The following is a 9,760-nucleotide window of genomic DNA, read 5'->3' as shown; positions in this document are numbered from 1 at the left end:
AAGAAGACATCAAACAATAACTGATCTTAAAAAAGAGTTTTCAAAGAAGTTACTGAGTTTTCCTGCCTGAGATCTCAGAGCAGGGAGCTCCACAACAGAGGAGCCTGAACAGCAAAAGCCAGGTCACCTTCAGTGACGAGGTGTGATGCTGGAGGATCTCAGGCAGCGACCAGCTTCATCACAGATTTAAGGCAGGAGCCAAAACGACCATTTAAGACTTTAAAAAAACAAGCAGTATAATCTTAAAATCAATTCTTAAATTCACATCTAACCAGTGAAGGACAGCATGTTAAGTGTTGAAAGTGTTAAACGCCTGGCAGCAGTGTTTTGTATTAGTTGTAATCTTTGTATATTCCGTATACCCTGCAGAGATTACATCAATATATATTGTTAAATATTTTTCATAATTGTCAACAAGACTGTTTGATTACTAATAATTTATACTCTGAGGTCAAAACCTTTAAATTACTACATTTCCCCTTACACCTGCCATTAAAATTGAGTATGTCATATATACAGATGCAGGAAATGCTATATATATTATGGTGTGCTAGACTTAGTGTTCCTTGTGCTGCCACTAGTGGGCAGCAAAGTCATGCATTTTTAAATCCAATATATGGCTTTTAGTTTGCAAAGCACAATGGACACAAAATCAATACTGAGAAGCATCAACATTTGAGATTTGCTTTATTTACTAAAAAATGGTCACATCAGCTGCATATACAATTGATCAGTAGGAAGAGCATGAACACAGGTTGGACAAGAGACAGGACAGAGAAAAACATTTACAGTTAAAAGGTTTGAAATACACAAAAAAGTGAATCGCTCCACACAACAAACAGCTGAAGAAAGAGAACATGGCATGAAACAGAAATACAGCCTGAGGGTCTTCACAAGACAACTGTTGTATAAATGATAGAACTCTTACAAGTATTATGAGTGATTACTATCCACAGCAAACCTGAGTATACACATCTTATCAGTTATTAACAAATACCACATTTTCTTATGTTACGTGATATAGCTTCAGGAAAAAAGACAGTGAATATTAAATGTGAATGTGTCCCGTTCTACTGCTCCTTTATAATAATTAGCTGATGAGCTGTTTGATCCTCTTGTCTTTCTGACGAGCCTTGTCTCGGCCCTTCTGGGGAAAGCTTGGGTCATTCTGGCTGAGCGCGGTCCGTGACACTGCGGACATGCCGTCCACAAACTTGGTCTTAAACAGGACGTTGGCGTTGGCGAACATGCCGTCCTTCAGGGACACCACCACAAACTGTAGGGAGAGTTCAAATGCATGTTGTACATGATGTTTGCAAAGACAATCTTGAATCCAAATAGTAAATATATGCACCAATCGGTTTGAACTGACCTGTGAGTGTCTAAAATGCGTGCGCAGCATCTGTCCAATGTTCTGTGTGTGGGAAAGATCCAGAGCCGCATCCACCTCGTCCAAGATGTAGATGGGAGCGGGTTTGAACAGCAGCATGGCCAGAATGAGAGACAAGGCCACCAGGGATCTGAAAACACAAGCACGAGGAGGGTGGTGGAGAACAAGTGACGACAAAGAAACCTCTCACTAAAGAACTTAATACATTTCAACAACAAATACATCACACTTGATGAGCATATAAGTGGTGTTGCTGACCTTTGCCCTCCACTGAGCTCAGTGAGGTTCTCCTTCCAGGTGTTGCCCAAGGCCACTTTGAACTCCAGACCCTCCAACACACCACAGCCCTGAGGGGCAGCCAGCTTAGCAGTGGCCCCCGGCAGCAGGGTGGAGAAAATGGTGCCAAAGTCCTTGTTTACCTGCAGAGAGAGAGAGGAGCGTGACAAATAAAGTAATGGTAGAATATTTAGTGAGGTGCGACAAAATCCACAACAACAATATTTAAACTGATTCAAACCACAATCACCAGTAAGATTGTTCAGTTGTCAATTTGATCGCTATTGTTAGTGCTGAGCCCTTCAGTAAAAATCAACACGAGGAAATGTGCAAAAATAAGAAAAGGGACATAGAGGCTAAAATTGATGTTTTATCAATGGATTAATATTGTATATATCCACAGTTAATGTAAATACAATGAAAACCTCAATGATTTGACAAACACATCCAGAGATGTTAAGTAACTAGTGATATAAATTCCATTGTTATATTGATATAAACACCTCCTGATCAAATTGACATTGTCTCATGTGTGTACACATTAAATTGTCACATTAGTCAATGATGGATCTGAAAGAGACAAACGTAAATAGAAGAAAAATAAATGAAATTGCTAAAAAAGGTAGACGACCTTCTGCCATGCCACGTTGAGAGCCTCGTTCTTCTTCTGGTCCAGCTCTTCGATGGTCTGCAGGATTTTTGCTTTATCGTTCTCCACGATCCTTTTCTTCTTCATCAGGTCATTGTACTGCAGACAGATGAAGGAACTGTTAGACAAAACTGTGGGGGACATTTTGTTTTTGCATTTTGTTATTCCACCGACTCTTTGTCCTCACCCTCTCCTCCGCCTCGTTCAGCATGTTCATGGCCCTCTTGTTGATGTTCCTCTCCAGCTTGATGGTCGTCTCCTCCAGCTTCTTCAGCCGCTGACCCGCCTCGCGGGGGTTGTTGAGCTTAAAGTCGTAGGAGGTGTTTGGCTGACCGAAGAAGTGGCGCTCTGATTGGATCCAGTCGTTTTCCTCCAGCATCCGAGACACCTGGAGGAGGAGGAATAGGCAAAGGGAAGCAGAAACGTTTAAGAGACCAACATCAGAGTAAATAAGAATATATATATATATATATATATATATATATATATATATATATATATATATATATATACACACACGATACTATTGTAGAGGTAAATTAATGTTGCTGTTCACCTTGTCAGCAGCGTCATGGCTGTCTTTGCGGTGTTTATTGATGTTGTGCTCCAGCTCCTTTATCTTCAGCTGGAATTCATTGTTCTGCTCCCTCAACTTATTTGCCTCAGTGCTTTTCCCCTGGAACATTCAAATGGATAAATGCAGAAGAAGAATTGACTTCAATTAATCACAGTCAACATTTTTAAGTGCAAGCAGTGGAATTATCGATCACCACACAACTGAAAGTGAAATGATGTCCTCTTACAATGAGAATTGGGAAGTGCTCTAAAACCCATCTACTGAAAACCTTCTTAAGAGGAGATTTAAAAAACCAGGGTATTGAAGCAAAAACTATATTTACCCTGAGCTCTTTGTCCTGAGCCATGATCACCTCCTTCTGCTTGGCCAGATCCTCCTGAGCTTTACGCACATCCTCCTACATCCCCACAGAAAATGAGGAATAGTGAGGGCAAATGAGAAAGGAGTCTTTTCTAGACATATAAATGTCACTAAACATGCAAATATAAAGCGTATCTGAACCTTTGGATCTATGATATTATTTCATATACACAAACATGTTCAAAAAGACACAATTACCTTGTTCTGGGATACAGTGCAGGCCATGCTGTCTATCTGCTCCTGGATGGCCTTCATGGCTTCATCCACAGCCTGAATCTGCTGCTCATAACCAGCCTGTTCCCTCCGCAGCTCCTCCAGCTCCAGGGCCACAGCTTCAGACTCCTGAATTTAACAAGAAAAAAAAAACATTCAATACATCTTTCAGATGCAGATTTCAATGATGAAAAGGATGATTGTGTGGAACTGTGTGTGTGTGTGTGTGGCCGGTGTACCTGCTGCTTCTCCTTCAGTTTCTTGTTGAAGACATCAGCTTTGCCTTTGGCAGCGTTGAGTTTCTGCTGAGCAGCTTTCAGCTCCTTCTCCCTCTCTGCCTCGGCATTTTTCATCTTGTTCTCCAACACCTTGTACTTTTCTTCCGCCCGCTTCTGCACATCCTTGGTGACTCGCAGGGTCTCCACACTCTCCTCTGGATCAGACAACCACACCACGGTTAGCATGCGTTTGTACAGTATAGACTTGACTTTAAATCTATTTGTGTGAATCCAGTTGCATTCTGACCGATGGCTTTGCGCAGCCTCTCCAGCTCCTCTTGTTGCTGGTGGAAGGAGCTCTGCTGTAGCTTGGCCTGCAGAATCTGTTCCTCCTCCACCTTCAGCTCATGCTGCTGCTTCAGCTGACGATACCTGGAGGCAGCAATTATGGTGAAGTGAAGAGTTGGGGTTAGGTAGGTGGGGGGGGGATTTGATCATGAACAGCTAGGATACACCAAGATAGGCTGATTTGAAAGCACTGTCAGGCACAGAGATGTGAATGACAGCAGTGGATTTATCTTGTGAATACAATTTCTTTATCTAGTTCAAGCATCACAATTTAAAAATGTATTATTGACAATTTGCCTCAGAATTATAGTCCGACTGACACAGAACGTTGGAAACAAGTATTGCTATTTGAGAGTTTTGAAAAAATTGGATAATTTATTGGCAGGTATTAATATCTTAAATAAAATTATATATATTATATATCTCACAACAAGAAATTTTAACATATTTCATGTGTGTTTGCATCTTCATACTTCTCGGCAGTTCCCTTAAGGCTGGCCAGTTGTCGCTCAGTATCTTGCAGCTGGGCCTCCTTCTCCTTCAAGTTGTCCTGAACCTCCTTCAGCTCCTGCAGACTGGTCAGAACTGATGCCGACTGGGAGCGAGCGCCTGGAAGAGAAAAACAAGGGAATTGAAATGGGAGGAGTTGCTTTTTGAATCCTTTTGTATGGGAATTGAGATTATTTAACCACAGGCAGATAAGTTTAAACTAAAATGGATATAATAAACAGTTTCAAGCATCTTCTGGCTAAAAAAAGACACCTTTTCTTTCTCAACCCAGCATATTGATGACTCAATGACACATACTCCATTACGTTCATCCTCCTCGCTCTCACCTCCACTCAGAGTTCCCTGTGGGTCGAAGATGTCCCCTCCGAGAGTGACAGTCTTGGTCATCACCTGCCTGTCAAAAGCCACTCTCTTGGCATTGTCCAGGGTGTCGCACACCAGCGTGGAGCCGAAGACGTACTCCATGGCCTTACGCAGGTCCGATTCATAGCCCACCAGGGACAGAGCAGTGTGGACATTATCTTTTCCAACCTGACGAGAAGGGACAGAAGAGACTGTGTCATGATTAAACATCAAACAAAAACTAATTTCCAAACCGGGGGGGTGTTGAGATCTCTCACCAGGCTCTTGGCGCTGCTGACCACTCTGTCGTGGAGAGTCTTGGCTGAGATCTTGTTCAGGGGAATGATGGTGTACCGCCGCTGCAGCTCTCCCTTCTCCAGCAGCTTTTTACCGGTCACCTGAAAAAAGACACCAACATCACCATGTTACAATATAAACTGTATGTGGTGACAATAGAAAGACACTGACAGTGACTCTGGATTACCTCTGTGTCTACTATGATGTTATAGAGACGTCCTCCTGCCACCACCTCCAGTGCTGTTGCATAAGAGACGTCACGGACTGTGATCAGGTTAGCTAGCAGCCCCTTGACTTTGCTGTGGTCCCAGCCGCGCTCTGGGTCCCTACAAGAAAACAAACAATGCATGAAACACTTTGGGAATGTCTGTTAGGAATTCTCTTATTACTATAAGCCAATTAACAGGTAAAACAAATTATTGCTCACACAAAATCTCAAATTTGACCAAATCCATCACTTAGCTTAAAGAACCAGTCAGATAAAAGTTCACTTAGGATCAGTTCATCCTTACACCCATACAGCACACTTAGCTCTAACTGATTGGACTTATTACACCAATTCATTTGATTACTCTTATGTGCACTTTTGGACGCATGTTTTTATTGACCTGTGAGTGTGCAAGGCAGTTTGCTCAAATAAACTGGGTTGTTGTCATTTGGAGCATTACAAAGTATGATTATACTCAAAATATATTGTAATATTAAAGTAATAAAGTACCTGTAGTCAAAGCGCAAATTGGGGAATCTGGACACGAGACGTTCATAGGTCTCTTTAAGTTTGGAGACTTCTCTGGACAGCTGTCGTCTTTTGTCCAGCAGACTTTCCTCCTTCCCATCTGCAGACAGAGAGACAGACACACCCTCATTTTTTACACAGGACATTTTCAGAAAGGGAAGGAAATGTAAAATAATTGTTTGTACGGAGACAAACACACATATATGCATGCAAAGTACCTTCATAGTTGAGTTTAGAAAGCTCGGCCTCAAGTTTCTCCCTGTTACTTTTCACAGCCTGTAAACTGTCCTGGTCCTTCTTGTAGCCACCGTCCATCTTTTTCACTTCTGCCTGTTTGGTGTTCAGCTCAGCCTGGGCATGTTTCAGTGTCATCTGGGCCTGGACAGATAGAAGGACAACAGAGACAAGATGAACAAACAGTACTTTGTTAATCACAAATGGACATTGCAGTGTTGCAGCACAACTTTGCATTTTACACCAAAATAATGACCTAGGTTAAAAATGCAACTCAAGGATACATTCCGTATAGAATGCACCCAGAATGTGGATGCAAGCTTTTGAGAATAAATATTTAAAATGAAAACGACTGAATACGAACTAGCAATCTGAAACATCACATTCCTGGCAGATATTGTCAAGATGTCTCCCTCACCTGCTTGGCCTCAGTATCTGCCTTGCTCGTGTCATTTTTGCAGGTCATCATCTGCCCAGCCAGTGTGGCTTCCTCTCCGTCTTCATTGGTGGAGAGACCTGCAGACACAGCTTTGAAATGCTGCTCAGCGGCCTCAAGAGCGGTACTGTCCTTCTGTCCCTCCTCCTGTAGAGTCTGAAGCTGCCCCATCAATTTAGAAACCTCCTTTTCCTTTACCGTATGCATCTTCTTGTCCTGAGGAAGAACGAGTGAGGTGTAGTTATAGTTTTGATACTGCCATCAAGTATTTGTTTTGACAAGAGATCACACAGGTCCTGCAGAAAGCATAATGTACTGTAGATAGATGAATTGGAAGCATGGTCCCGTTACCTCCTCCATACTCTTTACAAGCTCCGTCCTCTTCTTGACTTCATCTGTTAGATTCTGTTTTTTTAGGTCAAAGGCACTTTGGGCTTTGGCGTCCACACGCTGCATGTCTGCAAGAGTTTCCTCCAGGGATTTTAAGACTCCATTCACCTCCTTCAGATGAGAATATAAAGATTGGCTACAAAGCAATATGAACATTGATCCCATTACTTTGCATTAGATTTGATTACAAACACATATAACGTTAATTTTGTTGAAAGCCGAAACAGTCATCCAGGGGGAAATATTCAAATTCTCAACAAAATGTTAACATCGAAGAATGAGGAAAATAGTTATCCCCCTCTCTTCCAGCATACCTGGTCCTTTTTCTTCTGCAGCCCGTGAATCTGGGCTGACAGCTCCTGGACTTTGCTCTCATTCTCAGCCATGCTGGTTTGCATCAAGGCGATGTTGTCCTGCATCCCCTTCAGGTTCTCGGCCGACTTCAGCTTGGTCTCCTCTGCGCACACAAACAGCCAGGCCACATAAAGCCGTGACAAGTGCTGGATCTCACGCATCAGCTTCTGATACTCCAGGTACGATGATCGTTCCTGCAAAGGGAGGACAGTTAAACAAAGGGGGGAATGATTAGCAACTAAATGTGCAATGCCAGATTGTTCTAAATGTGTGGTTTTGTAGTCAACCTACCTCTTGCAGTTTATGCATGGTTGGAGTAATTTCCTCATCCAAAATCTGAAAAGGCAAACAAAGAGAGGGTGTTAAATATTGGACATGTGACATCTCCCCACTGCAGAATAAAGAAACAGCCATTTAATAAAATGTATGAAAGTTGGACGTACGGTCTGAATCTCCTTTAGCTTGGCCTCCTTCTTCTCAATTGTTTTCTGAGCACTGATCTTTTTACATTCGTACATCCTGGTCCCTGCTGCCTCCTCAATCATGGCAAGGATCTGAAAGAGGGGATCGTTATTGTAGGAGGAGAAAAAACAGGAGCATCTGTACGAAAATGTTCTGATGCTGAGAAACTGGATGTTTAGTTTTTACCTCTGGTGGCTTCATATTCAGAACTTTGGTGATCCTCCCCTAAAATATCAGAAACATCACACGATGTAAATCACTACAGAGGACCAAAGCCACAACTATGCAAACTGCTGCAGACACACGTGAGACTGACCTGCATGATGAGAAAATGTGGATTGTTGACGTTGAGGCCGACGGAGCAGAACAAGTCCTGGACCCTGGTGTTGTTGGCATTAACTCCATTGATGAGGTACTTGTTCCTCCCACCGATCACAACCTTGGAGCATGAAGCAGTAATGTTTTAATACCCTGTCAATTACAGAGCCTAGAAAGAAAAAATGGTGTCCTTCTTTCTGTGCCAACCTGTCTGGTGATGGTGATCTCATCGTGGGTTTCAAACCCCAGAGGGCTCTGGCTCTTGTTGGAGTTGTCAAAGGTGATGGACACGGTGGCCTTGGTGATGCCCCCCTGTCCGTTTTTGTACACCAGGTCCTGGAGGTTGGAGGCTCGCACCTTTCAAGAGGAAACGTGACAAAGGGACACATGTTGATTCACTTTCCTGTTCCGTGTAATAGAAGCTCTGATCATGACACAAGCTAACGTGTCTCCTACGTAGCTGGTTTAGGATGAACGCATGGGTTAACTTGTTATTCCAGTCCAGTACAAACTGTGTACGTTTCCGGGTATAGATTAGAAAGCACACTTACATGGGAGAGGTTGGAAATCCCCAAGAGAAAACATATCGAGTCCAGAATATTGGACTTGCCGCTGCCGTTCAGTCCCGTGATGGCGTTGACAGCGGGTCGAAGCCGTTGATCTCCCGTCCTCTGGGCGTAGGACTTGAACCCTTCGATGATAATGGACTTGATGTACATCTCTAAGCTGCCCCCTCTCTGCCCGCAGATCCCACAGGTAAAACACAGGACGTGTGGAGACTGAAGTAAACAAACGAAGCTCCCGGTCACAGCCCAGTGTTTACAACCGACCGCAGGGAACTTCTCTGCTCTCACTTGAATTTTGGCGGCATGCAAGGACCCGTGAGTCTGCCCTCTCTGCGCCTGACACATAACTGACACATTTAATCAATCTTAACAACATATGCGTATTAAATAACACACGAATCAACACATGAAGGTCATGGGTGACATTCAGGATTTGAATGTGAAATATACACAGCGAGAAACACTGTTCCGTGTATGTGTATTTATTTTGGTCAGGCAAATCGTGACGCTACTAAATGCTCCTAATTTGCTTGTGGCCCTTTGGCGCCACCTATGGACGGAAAGCTGAAACAAATCGAAGCAAAACACAACTGTAAAATCATTGGAAATAAAAATAAAACCAAAGATTTATGAAGGTGAAATGTAAGTAAATATATTAACTCAATAATGGTACTTGATGAAAAAGTATAAATATGTTTTACTGTACATTTACTGTACTTTTTATATGATATTCAAAAATGTAGCAAAGTCGAGCTGAAACTGAGTGACAGACAATAAATTGGCATTTTTAGAAAGTTTTCTTGTAAACATGCCAAACACATCAATGTTTAAGCTCCCTACATTAAACATTTGGTCATTTGATTATTATTTGAATTTTGATTATCACTTAGATTAAGTAGATAATCTGTTCTATGTTGTATTCTTTTACAGCAAGGATGTGTTGACAGTTTATTTTGGAGAGTGACAACAGGTTTGCACGATCAGGTCTCTGAGAGAGAGGAGGGGCTGGGAAGACTCAAGGGGACAGAGAACGGGTGAAGTGGCTGCATTGGATTATGTTTTAGACAGGACGATGTATTTATCT

At 42.5% G+C, this 9,760-nt stretch overlaps 1 protein-coding gene across 1 annotated transcript; it reads right to left on the bottom strand.

Annotated features, from left to right (window-relative positions):
- Nucleotides 1–670: 670 nt before the first annotated feature.
- smc2 (structural maintenance of chromosomes 2) lies at nucleotides 671–8,974 on the bottom strand. Its single transcript, XM_034594711.1, has 25 exons — nucleotides 8,662–8,974; nucleotides 8,318–8,467; nucleotides 8,109–8,231; nucleotides 7,979–8,017; nucleotides 7,774–7,884; nucleotides 7,622–7,666; nucleotides 7,291–7,524; nucleotides 6,938–7,087; nucleotides 6,569–6,802; nucleotides 6,135–6,294; nucleotides 5,899–6,016; nucleotides 5,368–5,506; nucleotides 5,162–5,281; nucleotides 4,868–5,072; nucleotides 4,505–4,640; nucleotides 3,991–4,115; nucleotides 3,705–3,898; nucleotides 3,451–3,594; nucleotides 3,215–3,289; nucleotides 2,872–2,991; nucleotides 2,503–2,703; nucleotides 2,298–2,414; nucleotides 1,649–1,809; nucleotides 1,373–1,520; nucleotides 671–1,276 (listed from the first exon to the last, which is right to left on the bottom strand). Exons 1-25 carry the CDS (start codon nucleotides 8,827–8,829, stop codon nucleotides 1,091–1,093), a joined length of 3,603 nt encoding a protein of 1,200 aa, XP_034450602.1. The 5' UTR covers nucleotides 8,830–8,974; the 3' UTR covers nucleotides 671–1,090.
- Between the last annotated feature and the right edge of the window lie 786 nt (nucleotides 8,975–9,760).

The sequence above is a fragment of the Hippoglossus hippoglossus genome, chromosome 1 (assembly GCF_009819705.1).
Source record: "Hippoglossus hippoglossus isolate fHipHip1 chromosome 1, fHipHip1.pri, whole genome shotgun sequence".
NCBI lineage: Eukaryota > Metazoa > Chordata > Actinopteri > Pleuronectiformes > Pleuronectidae > Hippoglossus > Hippoglossus hippoglossus.
Note: the sequence above shows the minus strand (reverse complement) of the source record. Positions and strands in the feature narration are given on the sequence as shown.

Coding starts and splice junctions, on each gene's coding strand:
- smc2 (XM_034594711.1), bottom strand. CDS start 8,829: ATGTACATCAAGTCCATTATCATCGAAGGGTTCAAGTCCTACGCCCAG. Junction 6,017..6,134: donor TTCTAAACTCAACTATGAAG/GTACTTTGCATG, acceptor CTCTGTCTGCAG/ATGGGAAGGAGGAAAGTCTG. Junction 5,507..5,898: donor AATTTGCGCTTTGACTACAG/GTACTTTATTAC, acceptor GTTTTCTTGTAG/GGACCCAGAGCGCGGCTGGG.